General features: G+C 48.0%; 1 protein-coding gene across 1 annotated transcript in view; it reads right to left on the reverse strand.

The window, feature by feature from the left end:
* Positions 1 to 499: 499 nt before the first annotated feature.
* Positions 500 to 27,731, reverse strand: part of LOC107107618 (actin-related protein 2) — a gene marked incomplete at its 3' end in the record, with an annotated part of 36,801 nt that continues 9,569 nt past the window's right edge. The window contains exons 3-7 of the mRNA XM_015407926.1: positions 21,632 to 21,847; positions 11,982 to 12,054; positions 4,727 to 4,863; positions 2,229 to 2,378; positions 500 to 645 (exon numbers count right to left, since the gene is read on the reverse strand). Coding sequence (XP_015263412.1) covers positions 500 to 645; positions 2,229 to 2,378; positions 4,727 to 4,863; positions 11,982 to 12,054; positions 21,632 to 21,847 — 722 coding nt within the window. The remainder of the gene's footprint in view (positions 646 to 2,228; positions 2,379 to 4,726; positions 4,864 to 11,981; positions 12,055 to 21,631; positions 21,848 to 27,731) is intronic.

The raw sequence follows: 27,731 nt of genomic DNA on the forward strand, positions 1-27,731 counted from the left end.
TCCCCACAACAGACACCCTGTAAGGCAGGCGGGGCTGAGAGAGCTCTGACAGAAACTGCTCTTTTTCAAGAACAGCTGTGCCAGAACTATGGCTTGCCCAAGGTCATCCAGTAGCTGCAAGTGGAGGAGTGGGGAATCAAACCCGGTTCTCCCAGATTAGAGTCCGTGCACTTAACCACTACACCAAACTGTCTGTGCATATTTGTTGCTATTTCATGGTATGTATTTTGTTCATATGAGGTAATTCACACCAAGCCTTGGCTCCCCACAACCACCACGACTGGCCCCCATAAAAGCTCCTCAGCCTGGTTTCCCATCACATGTCCATCTGACAAAGCAGACTGTGTGACCCACAAAAGCTCACGCTAAAATAAACACTGGCAAGTGTTTTCAAGTTGCCACTGGACATTTGCTTCCTTCATGGGTCTAAAAAAGCCTCGCTGCGATTCCAGACGCACCCCCTTTCCCATTCCACCTTCCACAGGCAGACGACGGATACCTGGTGTCGATGTCTGCAGCTTGGATGGTGTTGAAGAGCAGTTCGGCAACGCCCACCCCTTCCACGTTGATCAGGTGAGGCTGGAACAGAGCCTCCGGGGCCTCGAACCGTTCGCCGCCCACTTTGATGATCCTGCCGTCGGGGAGCTGGAGAACAAAAGGCGCCCCAGAAGTTATTAGATCTCTACTGGCCACTGTGTGACACAGAGTGTTGGACTGGATGGGCCTTTGGCCTGATCCAACATTGGCATCTCTTATGTTCTTATGTACTGAATGCAAGCTGCGTCTTGCAAGCACGTCGTTGTTACTGGGAACCCCCCCCTCCCCTTAACCAGTGCCGGCTCAAGCGTGCAAGGGTGAATTCCCGACCACTCTATTGGAGGGGGGACATGATTGCTCTCTTTAAATATTTGAAAGGCTGTCACTTGGAGGAGGGCAGGGAGCTGTTCCAGTTGGCGGCAGAGGAGAGTACCCGAAGCAACAGGTTTAAATTACATGCAGAAAGGTATCGGCTGGATATCAGGAAAAACTTTTTCACGGTCAGAGTGGTTCAAAGGTGGAATCGGCCGCCTAGGGAGGAGGTGAGCTCCCCTTCACTGACAGCTTTCAAGATGAGGCGGGGCGAATATTTGTCAGAGATGCTTTAGGCTGGTCCTGCATTGGGCAGGGGGTTGGACTACTAGATGGCCTGTATGGCCCCTTCCAACTCTATGATTCTATGATCACATAATGCGTTAGCTTAGCTTGCTCTACGGCAGCGAACCACAGCAGGGTACCCGGTGGTACCAAGGCACCCACTGACACTTCCCCTAGTGTATGACTAAAAAGTAAGCTGTGGCAGCCATTTTGAGCCTGGCTCCGCCTCTGGCAGCAGCCATTTTGTGGCTGGGCTCACCGTGTTGGGTCAGAATTCCAAAGAAACCTGTGGACTCAAAAAAAAAGGTTCGGGACCCCTGTTCTACAGAGTGCTGGTTGCTTTGACAGGGCAAACGTCACAGTCCTCATTTTGAAAGAGGAAGATAAACAGCTTTAAGATTTCACTCATGACTTCTGCCTTTGGAAAGAACGTACTTACTGCCAATATTCCCTTATAAGCTGTGGAGTGTGGTGAACAAAACTTCTACTTTGTGAGCTACTGGGATTAACGTTGTGAGCGAGTGATTTGGCCGCTGCATACATTAGTTTGCTCTGGAGCCATCCCTTCCTGAGCTATGATGAAAATGTCTGAGCCGGAGGCTAAAAAACTGTGAGCTAGCTCACACTCACTCAGCTTAGAGGGAACACTGCTTACCGCTGCTAATTTACGATGTTCAACACAGCAACAGACTATCACATGTAATTAATGTGCTACTGGGGGGGAACCCTAACAGTAGACAAAGAGGAGAAGAAGAGATTGGATTTATACCCCGCCCTTCACTACCCAAAGGAGTCTCAGGGCGGCTTACAATCTCCTTTCCCTTCCCACAACACACACCCTGTGAGGTAGGTGGGGCTGAGAGAGCGCTCTCAAGAACTGCTCTTTTGAGAACAGCTCTGAAAGAACTTGTGACTGGCCCAAGGTCACACCAGCGGCTGCATGTGGAGGAGGGCGGAATCAAACCTGGTTCTCCCAGATTACAGTCTGCGCTTCTCACCACTACACCAAACTGGCACCAAAGAGATCCCAATGGCTGGATCCAACCTGTTTGCTTTCCACTCTGCATTGGACAAGTAGCCGGACGCCAACTCACCGTGTAGGACTCCACCAGCACGGTCGTTTCCAAGGCCAGCTTCTGCTCCTGCTCAATATTGTAGCCCACGTAGCAGAGCTTCTCTTTAATCATGCGCACCGTCTCAAAATCGGCGGAATGGTTGAAGGCGTAACCTCGTAGCAAGAGCAGCTGGGGTGAAAGGAAGCGCAGTTAGTGACGGATCGGGAAAACGCTGTACCTCCCCTACATAGCCTCTACAAAGGAAAAGGGCTGCTGAAGCCCATTCACCGAAACAGCACGTTACGCAGAAAAGACGCTGGAGCTTTCAGGTCCTGCAGTTTGCTCTTGGGGCACGAGTGGGAATTGCTAATGTGCCATTTGTCCAGGGACAGAGCATCATTTTCACAAGGTATTCTCTCGATATCTGAGCACAAAATACAAATGAACAGCACAGCAGGAAGGTGCAGGTTTCCATTTCTGAAACCAGCAGAGGTTACTGAGATATTGCAAAGCTCAGGCTAACTTTCGATTTCTTTAAGTTCTGTTTCTCATTGCCGTCACTTGTCATGTTAAATTCCTGAGGGGTGTGTGTGTTGTTGGACTGCGTGGGAGTAGAGGCCCTAACTCTGCTGAAGAAGCGCCCCAGGTTAGTTCCTGTGGGACTGACCTTGGAGGATCTCTCTGCCAGCCTAGTTTAGATAGGGCACCATACATCTATCTGTGTTGCCATAGTAACGCTAGGGGTCGGTGTGACGTGAATGGATGTGGAATTTTATGCTGCTACCTATATCTTGTAATTTCCTGTGAATTTCCTCAGTCCTAACAAAAGCTCTTGAACCCACAGCGTCATATCTCTAATAAAGCGTTACAAGGCCAATCATGTGTGTGGAGACTGAATTAGCTGGGGACCTGACAGATATGCTCCACGACTGTCTTCAAGAAGACCCCGAGGTTTTGACTTGCCAAATGATTCTGTTGCCCACGTCCTCGGGGAAGTAGAAGAGGAGATTGGATTGAAACCCCGCCCTTCACTCCCCAAAGGAGTCTCAGAGCGGCTTACAATCTCCTTTCCCTTCCCCTTCCCACAACAGACACCCTGTGAGGCAAAAGAAGAACAGGAGATTGGATTCATACCCTGCCCTTCACTCCCCAAAGGAGTCTCAGAGCGGCTTACAAACTCCTTTCCCTTCCCCTCCCCACAACAGACACCCTGGGAGGTCGGTGGGGCTGAGAGAGCTCTGACACAAACTGCTCTTTCTCAAGGACAGCTCTGAGAGAACTGTGGCTTGCCCAAGGTCATCCAGCCAGGTGCAAGTGGAGGAGTGGGGAATCAAACCCGGTTCTCCCAGATTAGAGTCCGCGCACTTAACCACGACACCAAACAGGGGAGGGGAGGGGCATGACCTTGAGGGAACTCAAAACCAACTCTTCTTGGTCAGGCTAGCCTGGGACATCTAGGACATGCCTTCCTCTGCGTAGGGACCCTAGACGTCCTTGGTGGTCTCCCAGCCCACTACTAGCCAGGGCCAACCCTGCTTAGCTTCTGAGATCTGAGGAGATCAAGCTAGCCAGCCCGGGCCACGCAGGTCAGGGGAGAAGTGGCTTGCCGTTGCTTGCCTCTGCGTAGCAACCTTCACTGTGTGACTGAAGGTGAGCTGCGGCGGCCATTTTTTTCTGCATCTGGCTCTCACGTCCTGAGGTGGCCATATGGCGAAAATGCCCACCCTGCTGTGTCAGAATTCCAAAGGGGCTCTTGGGCTAAAAAAGCGTGGAGACCCCTGCTTAAAGGAGTGCCTTCTTGCTCCTATAACTGCCTGCCCATTTGAGGTCTCTTTTGGAGCCCTGAACCCCCCAACCTTCTGAAGGGAGGCAGGAGACCACAGCAGACGGGGCCTCCCTCTGGGGTGGCACTTCACCGACTCAATGCCTAGCCCCAAACACCTGCTGGAATTTAAGCAACGATTTAAGACTTGCTTGGTTCTCTTCAGCATCTCGTTGCCGCGCCACTCTCCCCGGGGAGGTTTTGAATTGTGTGCCTCCCCATGACCTTATTTTATGTTGCGGATGTGAGTCGGCTTCGAAGGGCCGTGCCGTTGCGTCTAAAGGTTTGCGCCGGCTATTTTAGTCATTTTAAAGGAATCGTATGCACATTTACGGAAGAAAGTCACACGGAAGGGAGATAACCGAAGCCAGTTCCTCTCGGGGAAGGTGAGCAGTGTTTTCGGTGAATTTATGTAGAACACTCTTGATCTGTTGCTGGCCACCGAAAACTAAACGGCAGCGGCAGACCCCGAAAGGGGAACTAAAGGATACAGAGAGGTAGCCGGGATTTCAGAAAGTTTCTGAAGAAAGGGAGTTCCAGTCACTGCCTTTGGGTACCCCGGAAAGCCCCTTTCTTCCACAACGGATTCCGGTCTCCTGCCGAATAATAATTTCCTCGACGGGGGTTTCCATTTCGGTCTTATCACAGGCTTTCAAACAAAATAAAACCGAAGGGGGACTGGGATTGACGGGGCCTTCTGCTCGGATTTAATTACCTTGATGAGGTATCTGGTAATATCTCTGCCAGCGATGTCGAGCCTCCTGGTGAGATGAGGAAGGGAGAAACCTTCGTAGACGGGACAGATGTGGGTCACGCCGTCTCCAGAATCCACGACGACGCCTGTCAGTAACCCTGGACAGGAAGAGCAGGGGGTGGGGGGAAAAATCACCTGGAGATGAGAAATGTCGTAAGTGGAAGGACTCGGGATCATATTGGGAGGAGGTGATCAGGTTCTAAAACCTTAACCTTGTTTGACTTCCCTCCTTGCTGAGAGGCGGCCGGCTTTTCAGCAGAGCGACCAAAAATAAACCTGACATGCACGTTTCCTTTACGGTACAGGAAGGATCGATGCGAAAGAGACCTTAGGCCGTGTTTATCTTCGGCCTGATGATTTATCGGTTGCTATTCTGAGAATGTTAGTCATTTCACCTTTCAACAGAGTGAAATTCTGCATACAGACGTTGCCAAATGCCCACAGGAACAGGAAGTGGACCAAAGTATGTTCCTGCTGGGGGGGGGGGCAGGACTCCCGAAGTACATGGGGAAGGAAGCACAACTAAGCAACATTTCCTCCCCTCTTCTGTTTCCCTCCTTCCCTGCCACCTATTTGCTTCATTTGTAGCCCAACTTTCTCCCCAAAGCACCTTTCCTCGTTCTCCTGTTTTGCCCTCACAACAACCTTGTGAGGCAGGTTAGACTAAGAGAGTGCAACTGGCCCAAGGTCACCCAGCGAGCTTCCATGGCAGAATGGAGGATTCAAACCCGGGGCTCCCAGATCCAAGCCCGACACGCCAACCACTCCACCGCACTGGAGATTTGCAGGTCCCATAAAAAACACGACAACCTGTACTAAGATAAAGAATTGATATACAAGTCTCCTAGCAATTAAGTGTTTGGGGGCAGATGAGGAGGAGGAGGAGAAGAAGAAGAAGAGATTGGATTTATACCCCGCCCTTCACTACCCGAAGGAGTCTCAGAGCGGCTCACAAACTCCTCTCCCTTCCCCTCCCCACAACAGACACCCTGTGAGGTAGGTGGGGCTGAGAGAGCTCTTGATAGAAACTGCTCTTTTTCAAGAACAGCTCTTATCAGAACTACGGCTTGCCCAAGGTCATCCAGCAGCTGCATGTGGAGGAGTGGGGGATCAAACCCGGTTCTCCCAGATTAGAGTCCGCGCACTTCACCACTACACCAAACTGGCTCTCAAGTGCGCTGCCGTCTTCAAAGACCTTTCCTTACAGTGCAATCCTAAAACCACTTGCTTGGGAGTCAGCCCCACTGAATAAAATGGGACGTTCTTCTGAACAGACCTGTTTGGGATTGCTCGCTTAACGGCCCATGAAGCCCAGATCCTACGGGAATTGCTCTGGCCCATGATCCCTCTTGCAGTAGTTTCAGACAGGGTCACAGACCCTAGAAATAATCCGGCTCGCTGCTGAAGCCTGGAGCGCAATCTAGGATCCGTCTTTATAAGATCCATCCTGAAGGATGGCCAGTGTATTTCCACACTCCTCTAGGAGAATGGCGCGAGTGACCAAGACACTTCAAGGCTTCTATTTGGCGGTCTGGAAAGGACTCATTAGGACAGCCTCTTGTGGGAGACAGTTTGACAGAGCCCTATGCGAACCGCATAAATGCATCTTAGCTGAACCCGAGTGTCCTCATTCACAATCTTCCTTTCTCTTTATGGGCCTTCTGATGGTGAAGATGGGTTGTGTTCAATACTCTCCATCAGCTGTGGAGTCTTGTGAGCAAAAAATTCTACTTTGTGAGCTACTGGCATTAACGTTGTGAATGAGCGATCTGGCTGCTGAATAAATTAGTTTACTCTGGAGACATCCTTCCTGAGCTAAGACAAAAAAAAAAATGTGTGCCAGCTCACACTCAGCTTAGAGGGAACACTGGTCGTGTTTCTCTTCCCCCCCCCCTCAAGTAAAAAAAAAAAGGATTTCGGCTGCTACTCAGCGGAGGAATAAAAGAAACAGAGAGCGACCATTTCCCAACGAGCACTTAAACCCATAGCCTGACATACAGCACTGTTTAGAAAATACACTGCTGTAGTCCATAAGAAGTCGTGTTGGATCAGGTCAGTGGCCCCTCCAGTCCAACACTCTGTATCACACAGTGGCCAAAAATACCAGGGGCCATCAGGAGGTCCACCAGTGGGGCCAGAATTCCAGAAGCCCTCCCACTGTTGCCCCCCCAAGCACCAAGAAGACACAGCATCATTGCCCCAGACACAGTGTTCCATCTATACCTTGTGGCTAATGGCCACTCATGGACCTCTGCTCTTAAGAACATCAGAGAAGCCATGCTGTGTCAGGCCGTCAGGAGGTCCATGAGCGGGGCCAGAACTCCACAAGCCCTCCCACTGTGGACCCCCAAGCACCAAGAATACACAGCATCTATACCTTGTGGCTAATGGCCACTCATGGACCTCTGCTCTTAAGAACATCAGAGAAGCCATGCTGTGTCAGGCCGTCAGGAGGTCCATGAGCGGGGCCAGAACTCCACAAGCCCTCCCACTGTGGACCCCCAAGCACCAAGAATACACAGCATCACTGCCCCCGATTGAGTGTTCCATTGATACCTTGTGGCTAATGGCCACTCATGGACCTCTGCTCTTAAGAACATCAGAGAAGCCATGCTGTGTCAGGCCGTCAGGAGGTCCATGAGCGGGGCCAGAACTCCACAAGCCCTCCCACTGTGGACCCCCAAGCACCAAGAATACACAGCATCACTGCCCCCGATTGAGTGTTCCATTGATACCTTGTGGCTAATGGCCACTCATGGACCTCTGCTCTTAAGAACATTAGAGAAGCCAGGTTGGATCAGGCCAATGGCCCATCCAGTCCAACACTCTGCAGCAGAAGAAGCAGCAGAAGAGGAGAAGAAGAATTGCTTTTATGCCCTGCTCTTCACTACCCAAAGGCGTCTCGGAGCGGCGTACAATCGCCTTCCCTTCCACTCTCCACAACAGGCCCCTTGGTGAGGTAGGTGGGGCTGAGAGAGCTCTGAGGGGACTGTGACTGACCCAAGGTCACCCAGCCGGCGGAGTGTGGAGGAGCGGGGAATCAAACCCGGTTCCTCAGATTAGAGTTTGCCGCTCTTAACCACGACACCAAGATGGCTCTTGAGTCAATTCGTCTCATTTTGGGTCTCTCCTACTCTCCCGCCTTCAATTTTTCCTAGTATTATTTGCCTTCTCCAGTGACTCTTGCCCTCTCATGATGCGACCGAATGATAATAGCCTCAGTTTAGTCATTTTGGCTTCTAGGGAGAGTTCAGGCTTGATTCGATCCAGAACCCCCATCTTTGTCTTTTGGGGGGGTCCACGGTATCCGTAAAACGCTCCTCCAACACCACATTTCAAAAGAACCAATTTTCTTCCTATTGGCTTTCTTCCCTGCCCGACGGTCGTGCCCATACACCCAGCGGCTCGAAAGCCCTTAAAGTGGCAATTAGACAAATGGGTACCCACTCCTTAGGAGTGGGGGGGCACCCTACCTCCAATACCGGAGGGCAGCAGCGGTGGCCAAGCAATGCGGCGAACAACGAGCGAGCCAGCAGAAAAAGAACATGGCGACAGATCGGCGGCAAAAACAGCAGGCGACTCGTGGAGGCGTGGTCAGGGCGGCGTGGAGGTGCGGTGACGTAAGCGCGGTCGGAGCCTGCGGGACAGAGACCAGTGCGACTCATCGCACAGCCGCACGCCACGGAGGGCCGTCCCAGGGGAGCCGAGCCGAAGAGAACAGACCTCCACCGGAAAAAGACACTACCGCTTGGTTCCAGCAAGACCCGCCATAGAAAGAAAAGACCTACGCTGATTAGGTGCCTGGTAAGGCATCCATCTCCCTTGAAATATATGTGGCCCTAGTTAGATGATTAAATATATGTGTAAACCGCTCCGAGCCTTCGGGAAGGAGCGGTATAGAAATGGAATGAAATAAATAAATAATAATAAATAATAGTGGGGATTTTAAATAAATACATACATATAATAACCACAGCTTCCCCCCCACCCCCATCCTTCACTCTTCACTGCCCGACTGTTGTGCCCATACACATTAGTGGGGATTTTAAATAAATACATACATATAATAACCACAGCTTCCCCCCCACCCCCATCCTTCACAATGCAAGCCTTATCGTAATGTTACACCAGCTTTCTTCTAGAACTTTTATTGGAACACATGCTGACATCACAATCCCATTGGTCATAATGGACAGGGTCTGCTCTGGCTAAGCTACGAAGGTGAAGACGGTCTTCTCTTCTCAGGAAAGAGGGCGGTCGATTGAACGGACTGTGGAGCCTTTTAGATCAATACGCAAAGGAGTGTGCTTCCAAAAGAAATTAAGTCACGGGAAAGAGCCTGAGCCTCAGAAAAGCTAAAGAAAGAAAAGATAAGGGACCTGATCCAAGGATTCCTTTTATACACGCCCAGGGAAATGTCGATCGCCACTTTGGGGCCGGGAAGCAATTTTCCTCCAGGCCGGTTTGGCCGGGGATCCTGGAGGGTTCTTTTTGGTCATCTTCTAGGCATGAAGCAGGGGTCACTAGCAGTGTTCCCTCTAAGCTGAGTTAGTGTGAGCTAGCTCACAGTTTTTAAGCCTCCGGCTCACACATTTTTGCCTTAGCTCCAGAGCAAACTAATTTATGCAGCAGCCAAATTGCTTGCTGACAACTTTAATGCCAGGAGCTCACAAAGTAGGATTTTTGCTCACAAGACTCCACAGCTTAGAGGGAACATTGGTCACTAGGGGTGTGGGGGGAGGTATTTGTGGATTTCCTGCATTGCGCAGGGGGGGGTTGGACTAGATGACCCTGATTCTATGATTCTAAGACAGGTAAGGTGACGTACCATCAAGTGGCAACTGGCTTGAGGCAACCCCATCCACAGGGTGTTACGGGCGGGAGGTGGCTTGCCATTGCCTGCCTCTGCGTAGCAACCCTGGGCTCCCTTGGAGGTCTCCCATCCAAGGACTAACCGGGGCTGACCCTCCTTAGCGTCTGAGCTCTGATGAGACTGGGCTAGCCTGGGGCAGTCAGGTCAGGCCAGAAGTGGTTTGCCATTGTCTGCCTCTGTGTAGCAACCCTGGACTTCTTTGGGGGGGGGGGGTCTCCCATCCAAGTACTAACCGTGCTGGACCCTGCTTAGCTTCCGGGCTATGACAAACTTGGGCTAAGCTGGGTTACTCAGTCTGCTACCTCACCCGAGTTTGTGATAAAACATGGGTGAACTGTGATGGCCCCACCCCACAACATCACACCTTCCCGTAGCAGTGACCAAATCGCGTTAATCATGGTGTGGGTTGCTAATCGTCAGTAGGGCATTAACAAATAACTGGAGCTGGGCTACTGGCTGCCACTACAGAGGAAGGCTGGGGAGGTAGAACCTGAGGTAATTTCTGTGAACCTGAGGTAATTTCTGTGAACCTGAGGTAATTTCTATGGCTTTCCCCACCCTCCCCTTCTCCTGGAGTGATCCACACCAACACCTTCATTTCACGTCACAAAAACAGGTTCCTTGTCATTTCTCCAGAACAGCTTATGCTTAGCGGTTTGAAGGATATGTCAAGGAATGTAACAAGGGATCAGCCATTTAGGATAAGGGAGAGCAGAAGTTCTGATCTGGGGAAGCTAAAATTTGACACAAGTGCCGGCCTAAGTGAAATGACAGGCTATTCCCTAGAGAAAGCGAGAGCGGGTGCTTTCACACCCACTAAATGACACACTTTCAATGCAATTTGCAATGGGGTTTTACTGTGTGAAATGGCAAGATCCACTTGCAAACAGTCTCCGAAGTGGATGGAAACCGCAGTATTTAGCATGTGTGAAAGCGCCTTAGAGAGGGAAGGATTTGGCTCAGAACTCCTTTAACACAAGAATCTCAGCGTCTTGACACAGCATCAGCTCGTTTCTTGGGACTTATTATTTATTTGTTAACTTAAATTTCTAGACCGCCCTCCCCACCCCGAAGGGCTCAGGGCAGTGTACTGGATAGTTAAAACATACAATATTTAGTTAAAAACATCAACTGCCAATAATTCAGTCAACCGCTAACAATGCTCTCGATGATGGCGGTGCAGTATATAATTCCTTCCTCCGTGGGGCAGGGTTATGGGCCGGGTGAGATGGAAAAAACCATAACTGTCCTCAAGCATAGGCCCGGCGGAACAGCTCTGTCTTGCGTGCCCTGCGGAACTGTACTCGGTCCCACAGGGCATGGATGCCTCCAGGCCGAGAGTTCCACCAGACGGGAGTTGGGGCCGAGAAGGCCCCGGCTCTGGTCAAGGAGAGCCGGACATCTTTTGGGCCAGGAACCACCAGTAAGTTTTGATCTTGTGAGAGCAAATGTCTTCTTCAACCTCCTCACAAGTCCCTAACGCACTGTTTCCTTGAGGTAAAACAGGACACCTGCTCTATCCCTGCCTCTTTATAGGCCTTCAACCTCCCCACAGAGAGCCAGTTTGGTGTAGTGGTTAAAGTGCATGGACTCTAATCTGGGAGAGTACTAACTGTGCTGGACCCTGCTTAGCTTCCGGGCTAGGACAAACTTGGGCTAAGCTAGGTTACTCAGTCTGCTACCTCACCCAAGTTTGTGATAAAACATGGGTGAACTGTGATGGCCCCACCCCACAACATCACACCTTCCCGTAGCAGTGACCAAATCGCGTTAATCATGGTGTGGGCTGCTAATCTCACAAGTCCCTAACGCACTGTTTCCCTGTGGTAAAACAGGACACCTGCTCTATCCCTGCCTCTATATAGGCCCCTGAGTCCTATGTACCTAAACCATAGATGTCTGAGAACTTTTTCTTCACCTGGCAAAACCTAACTCTTCTTCTAGTAGTTTTCCCGTTTCTCTGTCACTTCCCCAAGCCCCATCGGAGACAAGAACAGACTTTCCACCTGACTCTCTTCCCTCCCCTTCCTGCTACCTGACACAAATCTGTTATAAAATGCGGTTGCAGTTTAATATACTAGGTGATGATTTCTACACCAGTTATGAACACAAACACACACACTCGTTTGCTAGGAAGCAAACTGGATTCTGGACAATGCCAGTCTTACCAGTGATGTTTATCACTCATTTATTAAAGAACTGCAAAACAAAAGCAACAAAGAGAGAGACCAACTCTGCCAGGGGATTTGTGCTGGGGGAAAAGAAAATACTGGCCATTTTAAATGAGCCTTTGCAATAATTCTCTTTTAAGGTGCATGCAATGAAAAGCAGTGCTTTACTTACCTTGAGCATAAAGAGTGAGCACCGCCTGAATGGCTACGTAGACCCCAGAAAATTGGTAAGTTTCAAACATTACCTGGAAAATAAAAAATATGTCTGTTTATTTAATTCCACCTTTCCTCCAAAATGGTGAGGTCAACATACATGGTTCTCTTCCTCCATTTTATCCCAACGTCCTTGTGGGGTAGTTTATACTAGCAGCGTGTGGCCGGCCCAAGGCCACCCGGAGCAGGGCTCCCAGGGCCCAAGGCCACCCGGAGCGGGGAGAGGCTAATGTTTTTCTTTTTGTCCAAGTCTGTCAATAAACCCAGTCAGTCGAGTTAGTAAAACTTTACACCACTCACTGAAATAAGAGAGAACAAGGTTTAGAAACAAAAGCTGTGTCAACCTGACAACCCCATAATAGCAACAAGGCACAAAATCCACAGTAGCAAAATGCTCTCCCTAAAGAGTCTCCTAACTCTTTAGGCAAGAGTATAAAGATCTGCACCCGGGGTCCCAACGCCCACCAAGTGTTTTCAGAAATCTGGCAGGCCCGGGTGGGGCTTTTGCCCAGCAAGTATTCTGACTGGTCGTGGGAGATCTGATTGGCTGTGCAGATTTTTTAAAAATGTTGCTTTGGCAGCAGTTGTCACCACAACACAAGGATCTTCATTATGTGACTTCATTTGGCAGCCATTATGTTGCTGGCTCCACCTCCTGTAGGAGCCATTTTCTAGCTGCACCCTCCCCCCCCCCTTCTGTGCCAGGATTCCAAAGGTGCCCGTAGTGTCAAAAAGGTTGGGAATCCATGGTCTACATTGTATAGCCCTTGACTCATCGGGGAGACTTTCCGCAGCATGGGCCAAAACACAACCTGCAATGCACAGGACGCAAGTCCAAATGTCAGAACCATCAGGGTTCAAGGCACGGTAAGCAAAACCGCACAACCAGCCGATAATAACCCTACCACTGCTGAAACGAAAGTGCAGGTTCCACATGTAAACTTTTAAAGACACACACACACAAAAACCCCAAGGAATCGTTACATCAACATTCATGGTTCTCTTCCACCCTTTTATCCCAACGTCCTTGTGGGGTAGTTTATGCTAGCAGCGTGTGGCCGCCCCAAGGCCACCCGGAGTGAGGATCCGAGGGCCCAAGGCCACCCGGAGCAGGGAGAGGCTAATGTTTTTCTTTTTGTCAAAGTCTGTCAATAAACCCAGTCAGTCGAGTTAGTAAAACTTTACACCACTCACTGAAATAAATCCAAATGTCAGAACCATCAGGGTCCAAGGCACAGTAAGCAAAACTGCACAACCAGCCGATAGTAACCCTACCACCGCTGAAACGAAAGTGCAGGTTCCACATGTTAGACCACACGCCTGATACCTGGACAAAGATACTGCTGAGATACTCTCAAGACTGCCAAAATACCCAACACCTAGACAAAGACACTGCTGAGATACTCTCAAGACTGCCAAAATACCCAAATAATATGCAAGCATCAGAAGGAATGAACAACTCAGTTTATCAGCATCTCAGACGAGCCGGTTATCAGCAACTGGCTGGCTGGCGCCAAGTCAACAAGATAATAAATACTTCAGGCTTTACAACTTACACCCGTGCTGTGTTGGGAGACTGCTCCCGTTAAAGGGGCATTACATCACAGGGTTAATATTCTAACTTCCTAGGCTGGTTTCATTACTGCAAACTGTGGACACAGCCCCCAAATTAAGCCCACACTGATTTCAGCAGCAGGGACTTTAGCAGGTGCTCAACTGCAGTCAAGAGTTAGTGCGTACCCCTCCCTTTTAACTTGCCATGATGTCTTGCATGTGCCACCCCAGAACTGCTGCATGAATCCATACTTCCTAGTATAGCATTTGCGTAGAAAAGCGTGACCGCTTCCGTCTCCGGCCGTCGGTGGCTTGTCTAGCTACTGCCTGGCTATTGCTTATCTTCCCTGCCACGGCCTCTGCAACAGCAGCTGGAAGGAGAGATTCTCCGGTACGACAGGATCCAGCCACAGTGCGCCAGCCTGCCCTCTCCTGGTGTTCTCTGATGGACACCGGTCCAGTAAAGCAAGAACAGCACTAGGGCAGTTATCAGTCCAATCACTCAACGAGAAGCCTTTCTACGAAGTTTAGTAGCTCTTTTTAATTGTTAAGTTACTTATTAAGAACGTAATTATTATTATTTTTAATTATTAAGAACATAAGAACATAAGAGAAGCCAGTGTTGGATCAGGCCAATGGCCCATCCAGTCCAACACTCTGTCACACAGTGGCCAACAATACCAGGTGCCATCAGGAGTTCCAGCAGTGGGGCCAGGACACTAGAAGCCCTCCCACCAAGCACCAAGAATACAGAGCATCATTTGCCCCAGACCGAGAGTCCCTATCTATACCTTGTGGCTAATAGTCACTGATGGACCTCTGCTCCATACGTTTATCCAAATCCCTCTTGAAGCCGTTCATGCTTGTAGCTGCCACCACCTCCTGTGGCAGTGAATTCCATGTGTGAATCACTCTTTGGGTGAAGAAAAACTTCCTTTTATCCGTTCTAACCCGACCTCTCAGCAATTCCATTGAGTGCCCACGAGTTCTTGTATTGTGAGAAAGGGAGAAAAGTACCTCTTTCTCAACCTGCTCTATCCCATGCATAATCTTATAAACCTCGATCATGTCACCCCTCAGCTGTCGTTTCTCCAAGCTAAACAGCCCCAAGCATTTTAACTGCTGACTTTGGGAAGATTGTTTCTTAATTATTTTTTTGTTACATTTTATTTATTTTGTGTTACATTTTATTCCACCCTCCCCAAAGCAGGCTCAGGGCGGATCACAAAAGCCGAGTCCAAGACTCGTTACAATAAAATCACATTAAAAACAGTTAAAACAATACAAAAATTCATACAGGTAGCAAGAGTTTCACATCTGTTGGAGCTGCAGGTGGAATCAGTGGGCTCTTTCAGCAGATTGGGAGGTGGACTGAGAACAGAGGGGCCAACTGTGGACAGAAAACCCCAAAAGCCTGGTGGAACAGCTCCGTTTTGCAGGCCCTGCAGAACAATAAAAGGTCCCACAGGGCCCTGATCTCCAGTGGGAGCTGATTCCACCAGGCCGGGGCCAGGGCAGAAAAAACCCTGGCCCTGGTCGAGGCTAAGCAGACGACCCTCGGGCTGGGGGGTCACCAGAAGATGTTGATCCTGTGACTGCAAGGCTCTTCGGGGCACATATGGGAAGAGGAGGTCCTTCAGATATGTCGGTCCCAGGAATTGAGAACCGATTTCATTCCAGGTCCCGACGGCAGCATTCTAGAAATGCTGCTCTGCTTAAGAGGACGGCTCGTTAAACTTCTAATACGACAGGCTGCAAAAATTTCAGCGTTTTCGTCCCCTACCCCACCCCACCCCGGCCTTTTAATTCAGGTAGTCTATGTAAAATAATCTAATGAACGTTTTATATCAAAATTGCCTGGTGCCACAGACAAAATAATGACTGTGGTGCAGAAGGGGAATGAAATTATAGCTCTGAAAATGTGACTCGGGGGAATAATACTCGAGTTGTTAAAAAAATGGATTCCTACATTTGCAGCAATCCTATGCAATGTTACTACAGATGGTTTAGACTGGAGTAATTTGGCATAGGATTACACCATTAGGACACCTAAATATGCATACACTGAAAGCATACATGCACAGAGAGATGATATTAAGAGCTTCTGTTTTAGACTAGAACACTGGACCGTGAACTGAGACCCAATCCAGATGTGATGGATCCCCGAGCCCACCACGGGGACCCCTCCACCATTTTAGGGATGAAATTCCCCTCTGTTTACAAAAGCCACGGAGGTCCGATCCTTATTGAGACCATGGCACAGGGAGAGGGGTGCCCCCCCCATACACCATCTTCAAGATCCCAAACGTAGGAGGGTTTGGTCTCTTGTAAACTTGCACAGGGGGGGGGCAGGAGCCCCCTAGCTCTTGCACCAGGGTCCAAAGCGGGATCAGGCTCCTGTGGCTTTTGTAAACAGAGGGGCATTTCAGCCCTAAAATGGTGGAGGGGTCCCCAAAGTAGACTTGGGGACAGCATCACGTCTACTTTGGCTCTGAGATCACAGGCATTATGAACTCTTTCTCCCAATAACCTCAATATCTACTAAAATGAATGCCCTTGGGTCAACACTGACAGCTATGTTTGATTTCCCCTGCAGACACAATTGCAAACAGCTAAAGGAAGCAGAAAAAAAAGAGGGGGGCCCCATTGAGGGAGAACCATTTTCGTAATAATTTAATTTCCGATATTAAAAATGTATATATCTGGTTCACAATCCACTATCCTGTCCACTGTCAGTGGCCACCACTAGGCGGGGGGCAAGGAGTACTCGATACACAATTTAACCACGATAACTATTTATACTGCAGACGTCACTCTCAGTGTTACCTATAGCGTTGACTGTGGCTAGACAATTATGATACAGCAGAAAGCACATTTGACAGATTTTTAAAAAAAGTATTATGGAGGAATATTCAAAACGAACAGATTGTTAAACCTACTTTAACACAAGCTTAGAATTAGACGTTATTTCCAGAAAAAAATGCTTGTACACAGAGCTTGACACCAAAGAACTGTGAGCGTCCTTAAAATACCTTCAGATTTCTTACGGTGGAAAATTCTATTATATTTCTACCATCTTCTAATTCCCCTCCCCCAATTCCTTCAACTCATTTCAGTAGTCGGTTCCCAAGGTTTTATAGACTTCTGTTCCTACAGTTGGTGTTCAGGTGCAACTGCTTTTCAGTAGCTTGCAGCAGAACTTTACTACTTTCCATACCAAAATGGAATTTGTTCTAGAATGGACGAACCTTACAATCATTTTAAAGAGGTAGGGCATCTTGTATTCAGGAAGCCAGTCAGTTCTGGGAAGATTTTACCTCTTGCTGGTGGAAAGGGCCACCAAGTTGCAGCTATTTTATTTCTCGTATGGCAGAGTTACACACAGGAAGCGTATAATAATATAAAATACATAACCAAGTTGATACAACGAATATGCAGTCCGACTGGCCAATCCCCCTGAATACTAATACCTAAATTTTCAATCCACTCAATCGCAGCTGGGGAGAGTTCAAAGAGCTCCGTCACATCTCCCTGGAAAGCATGATGCTCACATTCCTGTGACAGACGGGAAATAGTTTGGCGGGCTGCACCTCAATCGCATTCGAGTCCTGGTATCTGGCCCCATTTAAACAACACACTGAATGTTGCTACATGGTAAGTGATGACAGTTATTGTACTGTACAAAAGGTAAAGGTTCCCTTGCTCGAAAGCCAGTCGAGTACGACTCTAGGGTTTCCAAGCCGAAGAGCCAGCGCTGTCCGAAGACGTTTCCGTGGTCATGTGGCCGGCATGACTAAACACCAAGGCGCACAGAACGCTGTTACCTTCCCACCGAAGTGGTCCCTATTTATCTACTTGCAATTTCTTGCTTTCAAACTGCTAGGTTGGCAGGAGCTGGAACTAGAGATGGGAGCTCACTCCATCCTGTGGCACACTCGGGGGTCTCGAACTGCTGAACTACTGACCTCCCACAGCCTGCAGTTCAGCGTCTTAACCACTTGAGCCACCGCAGCTCCATATTGTACTGTATAATTCATGTTAAAAAGTGGTTAATAGGGAGCAATATCATGTCTGATGGTCTGTTTTCGATGTAATTTGGTTTGGGAGCCAGTTTGGTGTAGAGGCTAAGTGCGCGGACTCTAATCTGGGAGAACCGGGATTGATTCCCCACTCCTCCACCTGCAGCTGCTGGATGACCCTGGGCAAGCCGTAGTTCTGTCAGAGCTGTTCTCTCAAGGACAGTCCTCGAAAGAGCTCTCTCAGCCCCACCTACCTCACAGGGTGTCTGTTGTGGGGAGGGGGAGGGAAAGGAGATTGTAAACCGCTCTGAGACTCCGAGTGAAGGGCGGGGTATAAATCCAATCTCTTCTTCTTCTTCCTCTATATCGTTTATCTACTCACACCGAACTTCCCTTTTGTGTCTGTATAGTGAATTAATCCCAGCATAGTCTTTTTGATTGTTAAAGAGGACCCCCTTCCTCCCATTTTCACCAGCGGAGACGCCAGCTGGATCCAACTCACTGAGGGCTAAGTGGGTCTTGCAGAGACCTTGGTATGGACTGCAGTGTGTCGTCCAGTGACGGGGCGCCGCTTCTAGCAGTTGACTCGGGGTGGAAGATTTCTGTCAAAACTGCTGGCGTAATCTAGGTATGTCCGGGTCAAAAGCTGATTTAGAGGCACTCCTTTTGCTTGGCAGTCTGGCCCAAGATAGGGAAGCTTGGAAATGGCAGTGGCGGGCTAGAGAACTGGCGTCGGGGGCTGGGGGTTTTGAGCAAGGCCTACGTGGGTGCTTGTCTGAGGCCGTCTTACCTCTTGGCCTCCTTCCATGATTCATGTGCAGCAAGATATACAGCCCTGAATGATTACTTGGAGGCAGGGCTCTTTTTGTAGAAAAAGCCCAGCAGGAACTCATTATCATAATTGGCCACACCCAACAGCAGGAACTCATTAGCATATTGGGCCACACCCCTGACAGCACAGCCCATTAGCACATCAGGACGCACCCCCATGTTACCAGAAGTCTGGTCATCCAGCCACACCCACCTTTTGGGAAATTTCCCCCAATGATTCATTTTTCTGGCCAAAATATTCCACTTCTAAAGATTTATTGTTTCCTAAAACTAATAGTGAACGGGTGTCATTGCCAATACAATACTGGGTCAGTTTAGCAGTTTCACGCTTGTAATGAATGTTGTTCAGGTAAGATCTTGGCTGCCATATTGGTGTTGCTTGGCAACCCCAAGGGACACTGGAGAGACGTTCATGCCTTAGAGTGTTCACTTATTTTCTAGAGGGCTTAAGAGTCTTTTGTAAGCATTGGGTGTGAGTTTTTCCTGACCTTTTTGGGTAGCATTTTACTCCCTTTTGTTTTCAGTCTAGTTTTCTGAGAGCCAGTTTGGTGTAGTGGTTAGGTGTGCGGACTCGAATCTGGGAGAACCGGGTTTAATTCCCCACTCCTCCACTTGCACCTGCTGATGTGACCTTGGGTCAGTCAAAAGCTCTGGCACAGCTGTCCTTGAAAAAGAGCAGTTTCTGTCAAGAGCTCTCTCAGCCCCACCCACCTCACAGGGTGTCTGTTGTGGGGAGGGGAAGGGAAAGGAGTTTGTAAGCCGCTCTGAGACGCCAATCTCCTCCTCCTCTTCTTCTTCTTCCATTAGCTGGCAGTGCCTTTGAGCATGAACAGAGTGCCTTTCCTGCCACACTGAGCAACCACAGCTAGACTTTACACCTGTAGGATTAGGTAGCAGAATTTACAGACCCTGTTATGCTCCATCTGTCTCCACTTAAGCATGGAGGCAACTAATAGCTTCCTTTTCTTTAAGGTGAGGTTAGGGTTGGGTGACAAATTTACCAAAACAACTCTGCTGAAGAATGAAAAGAAGCTTTTTGAGCCTGAAATAGTTGGGGGGGAGGGATTCTGAAAGTGTTGGGATTTAATAGGAATAACAAAGAAGCACCATTTCTTATCCTATTTTGATGGCTTGCTCAAATATGTTCCTGACAGAAGCTGTACAGTTGTCTGTAAATCCAACCCCCAGCTTCGAGTGCAATAAACTGGGGGATAAGGGGAGTCTTGGGATTGCCTGGTCCAGGACGTTGGGGTTCCTTTCATGTCTGGCACTGCAAATTCCACGATCATATCCAAGCCAGTGGCCTGTTCTGAGGTGCTCAGCTTTATTCTCTGAGGAGTTATGCATGCCACAGACAGACAGAATTCTATTATTTGTAGAGATTTCATTTATTTATAACTTGACTTTCTCACTGAAATGCAAGGTGTGTTACACAGCGTCAATCGATACATGCATTAGGATGAGGGTTACACTTCCGGGTAGCAGTATGTGTGCACAAGATCTTGGGGTACGGGTGGACCATAAGTGAAATCTGAGCAGCCAGTGTGATGCAGCGACAAAAAAGGCTAATGCAATCTTGGGGTGTATCAACAGAGGCATAACATCCAAGTCGCAAGGTGTCATAGTCCTGCTGTCCACTGCATTGGTCAGGGCGCACCTGGAGTATTGTGTGCAGTTCTGGAGGCCTCACTTCAAAAAGGATGTGGACAGAATTCAGCGGGGGTAGAGGAGAGCTACGAGGATTATTAGAGACCGAGCCCTATGAGGGAAGGCTGAGGGATTTGGGAATGTTTAGTCTGGAGAAGAGGAGATTGAGGCGGGACATGATTGCTCTCTTGAAGTATTTGAAGGGCTGTCACTTAGAGGAGGGCAGGGAGCTGTTCCAGTTGGCAGCAGAGGAGAGGACTCGCAAGAATGGGGTTAAATTTAGAGCCGGAAGACTTCTTTACAGTAAGAGTTGCGCAGCAGTGGAATCAGCTGCCTAGGGAGGTGGTGGTGAGCTCCCCCTCACTGGCAGTCCGTAAGAAGCAGCGGCTGGACAAACACTAATGCCAGGGATGCTCTAGGCCAGTGGTGGCGAACCTATGGCACGGGTGCCAGAGGTAGCACTCAGAGCCCTCTCTGTGGGCACGCGTGCCATCGCCCCAGCCAGGCCCAGACCATCATTAAAGTGTCGAATTATCTGCCAAATAATTTCAAGTAAATGAAAGCATTTGGGTTTGCTTTCCTTACTTTGTTTGGATCATCTTAAGTTAATGTATGAGTTGTTTTTTTCTAAAGTAAAACCTCAGTATTCAGGTTAAATTGCCTTGTTGGCACTTTGCGATAAATAAGTGGGTTTGGGGTCACAGTTTGGGCACTCGGTCTCTAAAAGGTTCGCCATCACTGCTCTAGGATGATCCTTGAGCTGGGGGTCAGACTAGATGGTCTGTCTGGCCCCTTCCGGCTCTGTGATTCCGTGACTCTTAGGTCTAAAAAACAATCCGATAGAAGTAGGAATGGCAGGAATCTGAAGCGGAGCTGTCATCAGAACACGACACGACAGGAAGAATGCAGATCCAAAGACAACAAAACTGGGGCCAATATCAGTCCAATAATACACTCTTAAACATTAGTTATGTATGCTAATACAATTACTTTTATACTTGATTATAGTATCTAAGTATACAAAATATTCACAAGGTATACAACCTGATCATACAATATCTTAATGTTATACAATAACACGGTAATACAAAATATCAATTGCTGCCAACAGCCAGAAGATACTAGTGGAATTCCAAAACATGTGCTGTTAACAGTCAAAAGAATGTAGAGCTTCTTGACAAAGCAGCCGGCTTATGCTTGTTTTCGTCTCTTAACTTCCTCAGAAGAAACTTAACTGGTATTGTGTATAAATTTTCTTTATGTTGTAATGTTATTTTCCTGGTTTCTAAAGACTGTTCTCAAGAGTTGCTACATTTAATACAGGGACTAGCCCTTATTTCCTTAAACCATATCTCATGTGGGACCTGTCCTTGATAGACTAAGCTTCGAAGCTGAGAAGAGTCTTTAGAAACCAGGAAAATATTTTGTATACTTAGATACTATAATCAAGTATAAAAGTAATTGTATTAGCATACATAACTAATGTTTAAGAGTGTATTATTGGACTGATATTGGCCCCAGTTGTTGTTGTCTTTGGAGTTCTCTCGGAAGTACCCACCTCCACAATCTTTTCCCTGTTCTTCGTTGGGTTCATGGGAGGTTCTGTCAGCAGTATTTTACAGTTTTGCGTGTCGATGTTCAGTTTTTCTGGTCCAAAGGTGTAGTCCCAAAGGTGCTTCATGTCGTCCCAGTTCCGGACAATGCCGTTCTCCATCGGGTAGTTCACTTCCAACATGGACCGCAGCTCACTCGCTTCATCGCCTACCATAAGGTCCTATGGGGAGAAACGGGAACTGGTAAATTAACATTAAAGTAAAAAGGTAACGGTTTCCCTTGATCAAAAGCTAGTCGAATCCGACCCTAGGGGGCGATGCTCATCTCTGTTTCCAAGCTGAAGAGCCAGCGCTGTCCGAAAACGTTTCCGTGGCCATGTGGCCGGCATGACTAGATGCAAAGGTGCACAGAACGCTGTTACCTTCTCACCGAAGCGGTACCTATTTATTTACTTGCAATTTCTTGCTTTCTATCTGCTAGGTTGGCAGGAGCTGGGATCAGAGACGGGAGCTCACTCTGTCACGTGGCACTCGGGTCTCGAACTGCCGAACTACTGACCTTCTGGTCTGCAGATCGGCGTCGTAACCTCTGAGCCCTTTAAATTAATATCCCCCCCACCAAAAAAAAATGGTTTTATGCAATCCCCTTTGGGGAACAAATCCTATACAAAAGAAACTGCTGTTTTAAATCTAGGCTTCTGATACAATCTTTGGGGGGCCAAGAGACAGAACAAGGGGACAGGTTAGTGGTCCCCAACCTTTTTGAGCCTGTGGGCACATTTGGAATTCTGACATGGCGTGGTGGGTGCAGCAACAAAATGGCTGCTGCAGGAGAAGCCGGAGACAGCCGCAAAAGGATTGCCACAGCTTAACTTCAGTCACACAGTTCCGATCCTTGTGTTGTGGTGGCAGCTGCTGCCAAAGCAACCTTTGAAACAAAATCTGCCCAGCCAATCAAATCTCCAATAATCAATCAGAAGCCTTGCTGGGCAAAAGTCCTACTATGCCCCACCTGTCTCCTTAAAACACTGAGAAGCCAAAAATGAGAGATCATGGGAGGAAGTGGAATTCCAAAAACAACATTCCATGACAAAAATAACGAAGAGTCAATAAAGATAAGTTGCAAAAACGTTTACTGTCGTAATTTTTGTAGAAAATGTTCTTCTGTCATCGCTCACACGCCAACGAATACTGCGCAATGAACAATTCGTTTCACAATATTTGCTTTATCTGAGCATGTAGCATTGTGAAGACCTTGGGTTCTGTTATTAGAGAGTCAACATGGAATGTTTCCTTCAAGAGGTGATAAGTAGAAATCGATAAGAACTGGGATTGCTACACGCTCAGATGAAGCAAATATTGTGAAACAAATTGTCCATTGCGCAGTATTCGTTAGCGTGTGAGAGATAATAGAAGAACATTTTCTACAGAAATTACTACAGTAAAAGTTTTTGCAACTTATCCTTAAAACACTTGGCAACTGCCAGAAAAGGGCTTGGTGGTGGGCACCACAGAGCCCACGGGGACTGTATTGGGGACCAATGTTCCCTCTAAGCTGTGGAGTCTTGTGTGCAAAAATTCTACTTTCTGAGCTGCTGGCATTAAAGTTGTGAGCAAGTGATTTGGCTACTGTATAAATTAGTCTGCTCTGGAGCCATCCCTCCTGAGCTAAGACGGAAATGTGTGATCCGTAGGCTAAAAAACTGTGAGCTGGCTCACACTAACTCAGCTTAGAGGGAACACTGTTGGGGACCCCTGAGTTAAGGTATTCAACTGAAAAGCAGCTCAAGAAATTTATTTGTGGAAGGGAAACAACCACTGTTCCACAATCTGCTACGCCCATATAAATCTCACGGGTTTCAATTTACTTTCCATGCCTCCAGCTTTGGGCCGGACTCTGCCGTGAAGAGTCAAGAAGGGTGACTTGTGCCGTTCTGAAAGGAATGTCAACTCACCGTCATACGCAAGCTACAACCATAGCTCTGGGACACCGGAGGTCCTAGCTTTGCACGGAGCGTTTCTCAGACACCTTGGTATTGTTTTATCATACATTTATATGAAAAGGGGTACGTGATATGGAATTGCACATAAGTAGGCGGGCTTAGCAGAATAGACTTTCCATGCATGTCGTCGTGTTTCCACGCACAGCACTGAATGGGAGTAACGAGAGGCTGCGGAAGCATAAAAAGCAAGCAGCAAAAGCAAATAGGGGACTGCAGGTTCCACATGGGGAGAGGAAGCTATTTTAGCCTATCACTGGCAGATTAAGCCTGCAATCCTAGGCAAGCTCACCTGGTCGCAACACTGTGGAAAATCTGGGGCAGACAGGCACAGGATCGGCCTGCACAATTTTGGGAAGATAAAATATGGGAAGACATTCAAGGCACCTGCAGCTGATGTTGCCAGTTCGAATTTGGGCAATACCTGGAGATTGGGGAGTGGAACTGAGGGAAGGTAAAACCTCAGTGGGGTACAAGGCCATACAGTCCACTTGGGGTTGTGCATTCGGCTTATCTGAGCAAAAAAACACAACAACCCGAAAAACACCTTACCGGTATTTTGCAGGGTATTTTTTCAGCTGGATATCAGCCAGGGTATTTTTCTGGCAATCCAATACAGCCAAACCCCCAAAACCCCAAAAATATTCTGGATTTTTGGGGCCGCTAGTTGGCTGGTGTTAAAGGGTTTTTAAAGGGACTGCAATCCCTTTAAACACCTTCCAGGTGAAGACGTGGATTGGAGAAGGCATTTAAAGGGACATGAGCCTTTTAAATGCCTTCAGAGTTCTACCATGGCTTGCAAAAGGCATTTAAAGGGACCACATTCCCTTCAAATGTCTTTCCCCCCTCCATTGGAAACAATGGAGGATGGGGTCATATTCTTCTGCGGTCCATAGAATTGGATTCCCTGGTCCAATCTTTTTGAAACTTGGGATTTTTTTGTTTGGTTTTAGAGGAGAGGCACCAGCATCTATATTGTAAAATTGGTGCTTCTATCTCAAAAAACAGCCCCCACAGAGCCCCATAGAGCCCTGGATTGACTATAATGGTCCCCATAGGGTATAATGGAGCCAAAAAAATTCAGCAATCCCAAATATTCACCGAATCCAAATAGCATACCAGTATTGGAATTCAGAAATATCGGGAAATACCAATATTTTTCAGGTTTCATGTGCCTCATGATCTATTTAGAAGTTGCAGAAAATGCCATACACTAAAACGACTGCTGTAATTCTCCATGGCCTTTAAAAAAACAACAACAAATACAGGCATCAAAAAGGCAACCTTTATCCTGTGTCCCACCAATATTCTAACTTTGCATGAAATCCAAATGAAGGAACTTCAATTAGTCCTCATGCTTTTAGAGGTGGAAAGCGCTGTCAAGTCACAGCTGACATGGCGACCCCCGGAGGGGTTTTCAAGGCGAGAGACGTTCAGAGGTAATTCCCTGCCTCTGCATAGCAACCCTGGACTTCCTTGGTGGTCTCCCATCCAAGTACTCACCAGGGCCGACCCTGCTTAGCTTCCAAGATCAGTTGAGACTGGGCTAGCCTGGGCTTTTACCTAAAGCTTTTATGACCTGTAAATAGAGATACCAAAAGGAATGCTTCTTATTTATCACGTAAAGACAAATACAAGGAGGGCAACTTCATCTTCAGCAACTGAACACAATACATTATCTAAGCTACAGAGGGAAGCCTCATGGGCTAATATGCACAGAGAAAAGAACTAGATTCAAGTCCGGTAGTACCTTAAAGAACCACATGATTTCTGGGGTTTAAGCTTTCGAGGGTCAAAGCTCCCTTCGTCAGATACAAGAGGAAAGCAGATCTCTGAGTCCTTATATCCCAGTCAGAAGGTGGTAGGGGTGTTGCAGAGTAGGAACTCAGGATGCAGAGGTACCATGCACACTGCAATCATCTTCATTAGAGCAGAGGAGGGATGCTTAGGGACAGAAAACTAATATTAGCAAACTAGTGGCGGTCCTCAAACAGAGACGTTTCAAGGGGAGATTACAACGTGTTCATTCACAAAATCAGAACAACAGATCCCCCCAGGGCTGAACCGGGACAAAGGAGTCTTTTCTCACAACAGATGATGATTTTCTGCCCCTAAGTATTTCTCCTCTGCTTTAACTAAGTTGATTACAATATGTGTTGTACCTCTTCATCCTGACTCCTTTCTTCGCAACACTCCTGCTCCCTTCAGACTGGGATACAAGGACTCAGAGATCTGACTTGTACCTGACGGAGCTGTTTGACTCTCCAAAGCTCACGCCCTAAAATTCGTGTTGGTCTCGAAGGCGCTACTGGACTTGAATCGGGCTGTTCCCCTGCAGACCGTCACGACGGCCTCCTGAAACTATCTGTCAGAGAGCAGAGGGACCAAAATGCAGTTTACTAAAATCGGAAGAAATCAGAATGAATGTCCTTTATGGTTTTCAAAAAAACGACTGTCTTCTCAGTCATGTTGCCTACGGCAGTTCACAATACAATTCCGTGTCAGTTTCGGTTAAATTATCGACTAAATAATTCAGAAGCGAACCTTTGGGAAGATTCGCGCTGGTTCGGTATGGGCCACATGCATTTCAGCCCACTTTCGCACTTTCACGGTTTTTCCACCTACAATGGCCAATTAAAAGGAAGGCAACAAAACCCCAAAATTTGCTCTCCCCACAGAATATGCTTCAGAACTTGCTGTTCAGGAGCATGAGAGAAGAGTTAGAAGACACGGGCCTTTAAACTAAAGAAAAACTGAAAAACTATATGTCGTGTCATGTCCCAAACTAAAGAAAAACTGAAAAACTATATGTCGTGTCATGTCCCTACAAAGTTAGAGCACAGGACACAGGAAGTGTGATATCACATATGCAAGTCAAGCCATTCTCTCCCCCCCCCAACCCCCGGCCCACCAATCCTTCCCGACTGTATCCCTTGATACGGGGTTGTGTGATAAAATGAGTTTGAACTTCACCACACAAGGGGGGGAAACGCTGTAGTTTATGCTTCTGGATGTGCTGCCATCGCAGAATTCACGGCAATGCATCCATGTACAGCGGGGGTCTCCAATGTGGTGCCCATGAGCACCATGCTGCCCACCAACAGCTTTCCTGGTGCCCAAGTTTTTAATAAAGTGGGCAGGGTGGGTCTTTTGCTCAGGAATGCTTACGATTGGTCAATGGAGATTTGATTGACTGTGCAGACTTTTTAAAACATTGCTTCGGCAGCAGCTGCCACCACAGCACAAGGATTTTCACTGTGCGACTCAAAGTAAGCTGCGGCCAGTGTTCCCTCTAAGCTGAGTTGGTGTAAGCTAGCTCACGGTTTTTTAGCCTCCGGCTCACACATTTTTGTCTTGGCTCAGAGAGGAGGGCTCCAGAACAGACAAATTTATGCAGCAGCCAAATCGCTCGCTCACAACTTTAATGCCAGGAGCTCACAAAGTAGGATTTTTGCTCACAAGACTCCACTGCTTAGAGGGAACATTGGCTGCGGCAGCCATTCTCTGGCTGGCTCCGCCTCCAGCAGCAGCCATTTCGTGGCTGCGCTGACTCTCTTGTGTCAGAGTTCCAAAGGTGTCCACAGGCTCAAAAACACTGAGGACCCATGATGTACAGTTTGCCACCATCTCGTGTCACGTTTCCCTGTGCAATCCTATACCCAGGAACTATCGGAGAAATCATGTGAAGTAAAGAAGAAGGACAGTCCGCATGAGGGAACCAGCTCCGTTCGTTTTGACAGCCCTATCTGAACTTGTCTAATGCCTACATGGTTAATGGCACATGAGTGTTCTCTCTGTATCTCTGCTATGGCTCAAGAAGCCGTTTCTAGCGTGGACGCTAGCCTCAGTACTGACCTTTAGGCTAAACATCCTGCATCTACCGACAGCCACGCTTACTGGGGGTATGCCATATTGGAAAGAAATGTACAAGAATTTAAAAGCCACCAAACCAAAGCAATGAAGGAAGATTAGAAAGGGAGTATGTGTTCAAGACGGAAGATGACAAGGCAATTTTTTTTTAAGCACCAAAAAAGGGGAAATGAAGGCTACATGGATCCCGTCAAGCAAAAGTGTAGACAGTACGGGGGGGGGGGGGGGGGTCCCC

The sequence above is a fragment of the Gekko japonicus genome, unplaced genomic scaffold, assembly GCF_001447785.1.
Source record: "Gekko japonicus isolate JY-2015 unplaced genomic scaffold, Gekko_japonicus_V1.1 scaffold5017, whole genome shotgun sequence".
NCBI lineage: Eukaryota > Metazoa > Chordata > Lepidosauria > Squamata > Gekkonidae > Gekko > Gekko japonicus.